The sequence below is a fragment of the Heterodontus francisci genome, chromosome 26, assembly GCF_036365525.1.
Source record: "Heterodontus francisci isolate sHetFra1 chromosome 26, sHetFra1.hap1, whole genome shotgun sequence".
NCBI lineage: Eukaryota > Metazoa > Chordata > Chondrichthyes > Heterodontiformes > Heterodontidae > Heterodontus > Heterodontus francisci.
Genome location: NC_090396.1, coordinates 61938493 through 61949936, shown reverse-complemented (window position 1 = coordinate 61949936; position 11444 = coordinate 61938493). Strand labels below are relative to the sequence as shown.

The following is an 11444-nucleotide window of genomic DNA, read 5'->3' as shown; positions in this document are numbered from 1 at the left end:
TCAGGATAGACCCACCCATTACTGACTCTCCTAGGGAAAAAAAATTACTTCAGCAGAAACAAAGACCCTAGGCAGCCATGGAAATTGGCAAACGGAAGAGAAACTTCCCCAAAAAAGAACATGTTTATTGGGTTGCCAAAAAAGGGGTGATTTTAACAAGTTTTAGGATTTGTGAATGAATGAGAGAAATGCATATTTTTCTGTATCTCATATTTTCTTGCGACCCTTTTACTGAAATGCGCTTTTCTCAAATTGCCTTTCATTCCGCTAGGTGTGGAGGTGTCGTGCTAGGTCCCCATCTGCCAAGAATGAGGCACATCAATTTAGTCATGAACATTGATTTTTAACTGTTGTTGGAGCAAGGAAATGACTTGTTAAACAGATCAGCCATGGCTGAAAAAAAACATTTACATACTAACAGACATCCAAGGTGGGGGAGCTCGCATTCCAGGTTGACTGCTAAGATGGCCGAATACACAAACGGACATGGTCAAACCAGCTAGTCACATGACTAACCTGCTGGGCAACCTGCGTTTTTTGAATTTGTACGAACAGTTTGGGCAGAGTGTCTGTTTGCTCCTGGACTGAGAAGATCTCACTTCCGTTTGCTCCCATCTCTTTCTCACAAGCCTCTGAATCCACTAAAGACACATGAACCCCAAGAGGGAAAAGTCTCCTACAGCAAACAAGGTTCAAGAAGAATACTGCGCCCCAACGAAAAGCAAGATCTACCTACAATCAAAGACTCTACAGTGAGCTCAAAGAATCGTAACAACTCTTCAGATATTGCCTCAAACTTTTCCACTTTATTTCTTCTGCTCTGTTCTGTCTCTATTTGCATGTATCGCGTATGCATGCTAGTGTAGGCACGTCGTGTATCTGTAGGCGTCAACTGAATTAGAGTTTAAGTTTCATAAATTTCTACTTTTCTTCTTTAAATCTAAGAAAGCCTGTTTGTGCTGGTTTCTTTGCCTTTTAATTGGAAAGCTGTGAACAAGGATTCACCAAGGGCAGCTAAAAACAGTGTGTTTAAAATTAAACCCTGTTACACTAAAACCAGGTGAAGGCTGAAAGGGAACCCTAGACCTCTTTCTCACCTGGTTGTAACACTAGACTCAAATTTAAATTGCTTTCCTTCTGTACCTTCTGCAAGTAGTTGAGCTAAACACGTATCAGTACAATATAATACAATATTGCTACAGTAAACTCTTGTGCCAAACTCCTTCAAAGTTTAATGTCAGTGGAGTTCACATTCAAAAGAATTCTGCATTAAGATAAAAATTAATTGCAGGTAATGAAAAACTACATTTATAGGTAGTTACTGTTTAACAAAATATAAATCAATCATTTACCTCAATACAAATTCTAGGTACTCACCAAATGTACGCTTACAGAGGGATTATCCCGATATTACCAACAGGTTTTATCAGAAAACTTTGTACCCCCCACCCACATACCTTCATTAGAAACTGTTACAGGCACTCACCCACCAGAGCACACACAATGGCTATTTTTAAAATGCAGATGACCTGCAAATTTTCTCACAAATAATGAAGTTAAGTACGTCGTGCGTGGCTAAGTGGATCACTCTTCAATTCAGCTCCCCAATAATCCATGGAACTCAGCTGATAAGCATGTTTGGCCGATCACAGTGGTGAACAGCACAGGATTGGTTGAGGTGGATAGGCTACATACGACAGTATTGGACTCAGATCATATCTGATTGCTGCATCTTCAGGGTGGATTACACAATATAAAACTACTTTCCAACAATTCACAATGGTCATTAACATTTTTCAATACTTTTTTTTTTAAAAAGGAGGCACTTAACCACAATTCTATACCTGTAAAGATCCACAGCACTGACTTAGTATCTCTGAATGGGTAACTACAGCAGGCTAAAAAGACCAGATCCAGTAAAAAGTCAGAAGCTGGGTTACAATAAGATAATTCAAATAGCAGCCAACTTAAGAGTATATCAAGCATACCAGCACATTTGAATAGTCATCATTGAAACATCCTGGTATCCTCACTATTAGAGCATGGCTACCCGGCCCGAACCCGACGGGACCCGACGACATGTCAGCTTCGGGTCAGGTTGCTCGAGTCCAGCATTTGGGCTTGGCTCAGGCACACTCTATCACCGCCTCCAGTATGTGGCTCCAATGTTAATGTACTTTTTGGATTTAAAAGGTTGTTTGGTTACAGTTTTTTTAAGCTTGTGCAGATAAGCAACAAAGTAAAAAAAAATGGAAGCTAGGTAAACTGATGGTCGGGTCGGGCGTGGGAGAAAATGGAAAGGACTCAGGCCGGGTCGGGTTGGATGTGGTTCTGTCGGGCTTGGGTTGGGTTTCATTTGCAGACCTGAGCCGGCCTTTACTCACTATTGATGCAGTTAGTGATTTCCAAACTGTACAGCTTCATCTATGGCAGTAAGGCATGTTGACAATTACAGGTATAAATGTATGGCTCCAAAAATTGCACATCTTTACCGGTGAATAGGCCAGGGCCTGGGTTTATACCGCATGGTATATTAAATACACAGCTTTCAACAAGCAGCCAGTCATTAAATAACAGATAAACAGGCATTGAATCCTCATCAGTACTGGCAGACCCCTGAATTCGTGCCTCAAATGGTGCTATTGAGACTATTCCTATTTAGAATTCTTCAGCTTTTCTCTGCTGTTATTATTCTGGGACAGAGTTTGTTGTTTCTTCAGGGTTCTGTAAGCTTTAATGACCCTATCCCGCTCTTCCAACATCATCCTCTGACGGGCCATCGACATGGTGGGCAGTTTACTGCATTGGGTGCCCTCCCTTTTTCTTTCTGAAGTGCACTTGCTCTGCCGAATCAGAGATTTCAGAAGTAACTGTTTCTGACCAGGCTAGAAAAAAACAAAGAATGGACTTAACATAAAAGAAAAGGAAAATATAGAAGCCTTCACAGCTGATAGAGGATTAGACCTCACTACTCTTAATGCTAATGTCTGAAATTCTATCATAAAATTTTTAAACTTAGAAGTTACAATAGGCTGGTTTTACCTTCATCATGAAACTTGCTTCACAATCTTAATCACAAAGCTCTAAGATGGGTGCATATTTGAAGGACTTAACGAACTAAATCATAAAATGTTACGGCATGGTAAAGCCTGGCTACCCGACCTGAACCCGACTACATGTGTCGGGTTCGGGTCGGGTCTATATTCTGAGTCCAGCATTCAGGTTCGGGTCAGGTCAGCTGGACAGTGCTGCTTCTGGGAAATCACGGGATCAGGCTTACCCATGATTCCCCACAACTCCATCTGCAGAAATAGCCTGCTCGCCGAAACGGATGAACAATATTTAGGTTGGGCACGAAAAATAATTAAAAGGACTCAGGGCCCAGGTCAGGGTCAGGTTTGGGTTGGCTATGGTCGGGTCAGGCCCGCATCAGGTTTTAATTTTATACCTGAGGCAGGCTTTACAGCATGGCAACAAACCATTTGGTCCATTAAATCTGTGCTGGTGTTTTTCTCCATGAGCTCCCTCTATTGCTCACTCTCTATAAACCTACAATATTCCTCTTTTTCAAACAACTATTAACACCCTATCAAAAGAATTTACTGAATCTGCTTCAATAACAAGTTGAGAGAGAGAAATCCATACTTTAACCACCCTCTGTATGAAATTTTTTTTTTTAGCATCCCCTTATTACTTTTTATCCTAAATGTGTGTCTCACCACTGAACTTTGGAAAACTATAGTCAGAGCTATATTTCATATTTCCTCAGGATCCTTGGGTGTGAACCATCAGGTCTTGGCGATGTGTCTACCTTGAGTTTGGTTAACTGCTTTAGTACCAGTTCAGCTGTGCTTCCTTCCTTGTTGAAGTGGCAACAATGACTACTATAGAAATCCCAAACACGCTGCAAAAAAACTTCCCTTTCTCCTAACAAACATTTTCTCCATCCCTGTCTCTGTTTGGATAATTAAAATCTCCTACAATTATAATGATACAGCTCTATAATTTTCTAAAAATGTCATCCTCAATTTCCTTTTCACTGCTTGGCGGTTTACAGTACACTCCCAGTCTTGTGGCTGATCCCTTGCTATCGCTGAGCTCCATCTAAAAGGATTCTGTTTGGGTCACTTTTCTATTTAAATCCTTATGCTTTAGTGCTATGATATAATCAAGCTTGCATCTTATTATTATCTTTATGCTCTTCTTTCTTTGGCCTCCTTATCTCGAGAGACGATGGGTAAGCGCCTGGCGGTGGTCAGTGGTGTGTGGAGCAGCGCCTGGAGTGGCTATAAAGGCCAATTCTAGAGTGACAGGCTCTTCCACAGGTGCTGCAGAAAAATTTGATTGTCGGGGCTGTTACACAGTTGACTCTCCCCTTGCGCCTCTGTCTTTTTTCCTGCCAACTGATAAGTCTCTTCGACTCGCCACACTTTAGCCCCGCCTTTATGGCTGTCCGCCAGCTCTGGCGAACGCTGGCAACTGACTCCCACGACTTGTGATCAGTGTCACAGGATTTCATGTCGCGTTTGCAGACGTCTTTAAAGCGGAGACATGGACGGCCGATGGGTCTGATACCAGTGGCGAGCTCGCTGTACAATGTGTCTTTGGGGATCCTGTTCTTTATGCTCTAGTATTGCCATAATGAGGGTGATTACAAACTAGAGATTAAACAAACAAATATTTCCACCTTTTCATAAAAGGTGTGATCTCTGACGTTCACAATTCTCTGCTTCACAAATACAATAATCTTACTTTTTCATCATGTGCCAATAACATTTAGTAAAATCCTAAGATTATAAATTCAATTAAATACAAAATGCTGTATTTAATAGACAGCCACCCACCCAACCGCTGCACAATAATTAAATCATTCTAATAGAGGACAACCTAGCCCAGTGAAAGTAAGCAACTGATCTGACTTCATTTATAAAAACTATACTGAGGCAATGCTGTTGGTGTACATCAACATCCATGCTGATGTGACATGGGTTAGTAATTGGTTGGGAGTTAGGAGAGAGTAGGGATAAAGGGAGTGCACTGTGATTGGCAGGATGTGACAGGTGGTATTCCCCAATGATCTGTACTGAGGCCTCAGCTTTTCACCATATATATCAAACATCAGACCAAGGAATATATCCAAGTTCACAGATGACTAAATTAGGAGGCACAGTAAACTGCAGATGGGACAAAGAAAGATAAGAGAGTGGCCAAAACTGTGGTGAGTAAAAATTCAATGCAGGGAAGGGCGGGGTTAGTTACTTTGGGCCCAAGAAAGACAAATCGGAGTAATTCATTAATGGGAATAACTGTAGATGAGCAAAAGGATTTGGGCGTCCATGTACACAAAAATGCTAATGGAATGTTGGCCTTTGTCTCACAGGAGCTGAGGGAATTCAAAAATGAGGAAGTAATGCTTTTGTCATACAAAGCCTTGACCAGATTCCAGCTGGAGCACTACGTTCAGTTTTGAATATTGCACCTCAGGAATGATATATTGGCCTTGGAGGGGGTACGGCACAGATTTTTGTTTTTAGAGATACAGCACTGAAACAGGCCCTTCAGCCCACCGAGTCTGTGCCGACCATCAACCACCCATTTATACTAATCCTACACTAATTCCATATTCCTACCACATCCCCACCTGTCCCCATATTTCCCTACCACCTACCTATACTAGGGGCAATTGCTAATGGCCAATTTACATATCAACCTGCAAGTCTTTGGCATGTGGGAGGAAACCGGAGCACCCGGAGGAAACCCACGCAGACACAGGGAGAACTTGCAAACTCCACACAGGCAGTACCCAGAATTGAACCCGGATCGCTGGAGCTGTGAGGCTGCGGTGCTAACCACTGCGCCACTGTGCCGCCCTGACTATCAGGCATAAAGGGTTAAATTGAGAGGACTGGTTGCATAAACGTAACTTATATTTCCTCAAGTTTAGAAGGTTGAGGGGTGATCTAATTGAGGTGTTTAAATGATTAAAGGATTTGATAGGGTGGATACTGAAAAGCTATTCCTCTGGTGAAGAAATCCAGAACAAGTGGGCACAATTTTAAAGTTAGAGCTAGGCCATTTGAAGGTGAAATCAGAAAGAACTTTGTTGCACAAAAGGTAGTGGAAATCTGGGCGTCTCTTCCCCCAAAATGCAGTGGATACAGGGCCACTTGGAGATTTCAAGACTGAGATCAATAGATATTTATTAGGCAAGGATAGCAAGGGATATTATCAATGGTGGGTAAATGGAATTGAGGTACAGATCAACCATGATCTAACTGAATGATGGAACAGGAGTACTTTGCATCTGGCTTTAGCAAGAAAGATGCTGCTGCCAAAGTCATACTAAAAGAGGAGGTAGTTGAGATATGGGATGGTCTAAAAATTGATTCAGATGAGGTATCAGAAAGGATGGTTGTGCTTAAAAAGTTGATAAATCACCAGGACCAAATGGGATGCATCGGAGGATGCCGAGGGAAATAAGGGTGGAAATTGCACAGGTACAGGCCTTAATCTTCCAAATCTTCCTTCGATATGGGGATGGTGTCAGAGGACTGGAGAGTTGCGAATGTTACACCCTTGTTCAAAAAAAGGTGCAAGAATAAACCTAGCAACTACAGGCCTGTCTGTTTAACCTCGGTGGTTGGAAGACTTTTAGAAACGATAATACAGGACAAAATTAACAGTCTTTTGGACAAATGTGGATTAATTAAGGAAAGCCAGCATGGATTTGTTTCAGGTAAATCATATTTAACTAACTTGATTGAAATTGTTGATGAGGTAACAGGTGTAGTTGATGAGGGTAATGTAGTTGTTATGGTATATATGAACTTCCAAAAAGCATCTGATGAAGTGCCACATAACAGGCTTGCCAGCAAAGTTGAAGTCCATGGAACAAAATGGACAGTGGCAGCATCGAAATGAAATTGGTTGAGTGAAAGGAAACAGAGACTAGTGGTGAAAAATTGTTTTTCAGACTACAGGAAAATATACAGTTGGGTTCATCGGGAGTTGGTATTAGGACTACTGCTTTTCTTGATATCTATTAATGACCTAGACTTGGGTGTAAAAGGCACAATTTCAAAATTTACAGGTGAGGAAACTGGGGAGTATTGTGAAGAAGATAGTGATAGACTTCAGGAGGACATAGGCTGGTGGAATGGCAGATGAAATTTAATGCAACAAAGCTTGAAGTAATACATTTTAATAGGAAGAATGAGAAGCAATATAAAATAAAAGATACAATTCTAAAGTGGGTAAAGGTGCAGAGAGACATGGGCACAAATCGTTGAAGGTGGTAGGGCAGGTTGAGAAACTGGTTAAAAAGACATACAGGATCCTGAGCTTTATAAACAGACGCACAGAGTACAAAAACAAGGAAGTTATGATGAACTATAAAAAAACACTGGTTCTGCCTCAAATGGAGAAGTGTGTCCAATTCTGGACACCACACTTTAGGAAGCATGTGAAGGCTTTAGAGAGGCTGCAGAAAAGATTTACAAGAATGGATCCAGGGATGAGACACTTCACTTATGTGGATAAATTGGAGAAGCTGGGGTTGTTCTCCTTAGAGAAAGTTGAAAAGAGATTTGATAGAGGTGTTCAAAATCATGAGGGGTTGAGACAGAGTAGATAGAGAGAAATGTTTCCCACTGGTGGAAGGATCGAGGACCAAAGGACATTGATTTAAGGTGAATGGCAAAGGAACCAAAAGCAACATGAGGAAAAACTTATTTTTTAAATGCAGCAAGTGGTTAGGATCCGGAATGCACTGCCCGAGAGCATGGTGAACACAGATTCAATTGTGGCTTTCAACAGGGAATTGGATAAATACCTGAAGAGAAAAAATTTGCAGAACTACAGGGAAAGGACAGGTGAGTGGGACTAGCTGAGTTGCTGTTGCAGAGTCAGCACAGATATGATGGGCTGAATGGCCTCCTTCAGTACTGTAATCATTCTATGATAGAAACATAGAAAATAGGAGTAGGCCATTCGGCCCTTCGAGCCAGCTCCGCCATTCATTATGATCATGGCTTATCATCCAACTCAGTAACCTGTTCCCGCTTTCCCCCCATATCCTTTGATCCCTTTACACCCAAGAGCTATATCTAACTCCTTCTTGAAAACATACAATGTTTTGGCATCAACTACTTTCTGTGGTAGTGAATTCCACAGGCTCACCACTGTCTGGGTGAAGAAATTTCTCCTCATCTCAGTCCTGAAAGGTTTACCCCGTATCCTTAGACTATGACCCCTGGTTCTGGACTCTCCCACCACGGGGAACATCCTTCCTGCATCTACCCTGTCAAGTCCTGTTAGAATTTTATAGGTTTCTATGAGATCCCCCCTCACTCTTCTGAACTCCAGCAAATATAATCCTAACCGACTCAATCTCTCCTCATATGTCAGTCCCACCATCCCAGGAATTAGTCTGGTAAACCTTCGCTGCACTCCCTCGAATGCAAGAACATCCTTCCTCAGATAAGGAGACCAAAACTGCACACAATATTCCAGGTGTGGTCTCACCAAGGCCCTGTATAATTGCAGCAAGACATCCCTGCTCCTGTACTCGAATCCTCTCGCTATGAAGGCCAACATACCATTTGCCTTTTTTACCACCTGTTGCACCTGCATGCTTACCTTCAGCGACTTGTGTACGAGAACACCCAGGTCTCGTCGCATATTCCCCTCTCTCAGTTTATAGCCGTTCAGATAATAATCCGCCTTCCTGTTTTTGCTACCAAAGTGGATAACCTCACATTTATCCACATTATACTGCATCTGCCATGCATTTGCCCACTCACTCAACTTGTCCAAATCACCCTGAAGCCTCTCTGCATCCTCCTCACAACTCATCCTCCCACTTAGTTTTGTGCCATCTGCACATTTGGAGATATTACATTTAGTTCTCTCATCTAAATCATTAATATATATTGTGAATAGCTGGGGTCCTAGCACCAATCCCTGCAGTACCCCACTAGACTCTGCCTGCCATTCGGAAAAAGACCCGTTTATTCCTATTCTTTGTTTCCTGTCTGCCAACCAATTTTCTATCCATCGCAATACACTACCCCAATCCCATGTGCTTTAATTTTACACGCTAATCTCTTACGTGGGACTTTGTCGAAATCCTTCTGAAAGTCCAAATAAACCACATCCACTGGCTCCCCCTCTGATCTCAAGCCACAATTACAAATCTGAATTTAGCAAGAGGCTGCCAAATGAAAGAGTGATGTCATATAAAGTAGCTTGAAATCGTTGCAAAACTATTCTAGAAAAGAAAGTCTATGATTACAGTAAATGGTTTACATAAAAAAATAAAGAAGGAATGTGAGCAAGAATTAAAACTGAACAGTCTGCTCTGACAGGGACTGACACACATTGAAAAGTTTTGGTTTAGTATTGTTGACCCTACACAAAGTAAGCATTTACCCGATCAGTGGCTTGGCTTTTTCGGGGTTTAGCAGTGAGGGTCGGGGGCTGCATGGCCACTTCTCCAAATCTCACGGTATCTGCAAAATAAGATCAGTTCCATGCTAAATAATGATTTTTAAATTTACTATGGATTCTCACAAGTCAAACATCACACTAACCCACTACATTTTAATGTCCTGCCATAAAATTATGTGTGCAAATTTTGTCCCACAAACCTGACAAGTGAACACCTTATTTTGGTTCCAATCTCAATTTTTATAGCCCTTTGTATTTCAGCTACCTTTCAGGTAGTTACAAAAAGACATACTTTTTAAAGCTGAACCTCAATGCCAATGTCCTTCAGGCAGCCATTTAAGGAGGGTGAGCAAGCAGCTTAACCTCCACTGTACATTCTGAAGCTAGGACAACTCAGTGGCACAGCTCACATGAGATTCTGCGTTTGCAGGATAAAATCTTCAGTTGGCGCAGTTTTACTTCGGTCAAGTGCTCCACCTAGTGTCCTCATTAAAAACCAAAGAGCAAAAAAAAAGGTACAAAATCGACTGTCAGGATAGCAAACTTGTGCAGAATAGCAGAGTAGAAGAAAAAAATGAGCATGGATTAAGGATTAGCTAATGGACATAAAACAGAGTAGGAATAAACAGATAATTTTTCAGGTTCTTCTTTGGCCTCCTTGTCTCGAGAGACAATGGGTAAGCGCCGAGAGGTAGTCAGTGGTTTGTGGAGCAGCGCCTGGAGTGACTATAAAGGCCAATTCTAGAGTGACGGACTCTTCCACAGACGCTGCAGATAGAATTGGTTGTCGGGGCTGTTAGACAGTTGGCTCTCTCCTTGCGCTTCTGTCTTTTTTCCTACCAACTGCTAAGTCTCTTCGACTCGCCACTCTTCACTGTTCGCCAGCTCTGCGATCACTGGCAACTGACTCCATGACTTGTGATCAATGTCAAAGGACTTCATGTCGCTTTTACAGACGTCTTTAAAGTGGAGACATGGACGGCCGGTGGGTTTGATGCCAGTGACGAGCTCACAGTACAATGTGCCCTTGGGGATCCTGCCATCTTCCATGTGGCTCACATCGCCAAGCCATCCCAAGCGCCGCTGGCTCAGTAGTGTGTATATGCTGAGGATGTTGGCCGCCTCAAGGACTTTTGCGTTGGAGATATGGTCCTGCCACCTGATGCTGAGGATTCTCCGGAGGCAGTGAAGATGGAATGAGTTGACATGTCGCTCTTGGCAGACATACGTTGTCCAGGCCTCCTGACGTAGAGCAAGGTACTGAAGACACAGGCTTGAAACACTGACTTTTGTGTTCCGTGTCAGTGCGCCATTTCCCCCACACCCTCTTGGCCAGTCTGGACATAGCAGCAGACGCCTTTCCCATGCGCTTGTTGATTTCTGCATCGAGAAACAGGTTACTGGTGATAGTTGAGCCTAGGTAGGTGAACTCTTGAACCACTTCCAGAGCGTGGTCACCGATATTGATGGATGGAGCATTTCTGACGTCCTGTCCCATGATGTTCGTTTTCTTGCGGCTGATTGTTAGGCCAAATTCATTGCAGGCAGCCGCAATCCTGTCGATGAGTCTCTGCAGACACTCTTCTGTGTGGGATGTTAATGTAGCATCATCAGAAAAGAGTTCCCTGATGAGGACTTTCCGTACTTTGGTCATCGCTCTAAGACGGGCAAGGTTGAACAACCTGCCATCTGATCTTGTGTGGAGGAAGATTCCTTCTTCTGAAGACTTGAACGCGTGTGAGAGCAGCAGGGAGAAGATCCCAAACGGTGTAGGTGCGAGAACACAGCCCTGTTTCACGCCACTCAGGATAGGAAAGGGGACTGATGAGACACCGCTATGCTGAATTGTGCCTTTCATATTGTCATGGAATGAGGTGATGATACTTGGTAGCTTTGGTGGGCACCCAATCTTTACTAGTAGTCTGAAGAGACCACGTCTGCTGATGAGGTCAAAGGCTTTGGTGAGATCAATGAAAACAACGTAGAGCAGCATCTGT

The 11444-nt window shown here is 42.7% G+C and overlaps 1 protein-coding gene across 1 annotated transcript in view; it reads right to left on the bottom strand.

The window, feature by feature from the left end:
* Positions 1-1209: 1209 nt before the first annotated feature.
* The window catches only part of ccdc137 (coiled-coil domain containing 137), a 30786-nt gene continuing 20551 nt past the window's right edge, over positions 1210-11444 (bottom strand). Inside the window, exons 5-6 of the mRNA XM_068058375.1 lie at positions 9430-9509; positions 1210-2885 (exon numbers count right to left, since the gene is read on the bottom strand). Of these exons, the coding sequence (XP_067914476.1) occupies positions 2655-2885; positions 9430-9509 (311 nt within the window). The 3' untranslated portion in view covers positions 1210-2654. The remainder of the gene's footprint in view (positions 2886-9429; positions 9510-11444) is intronic.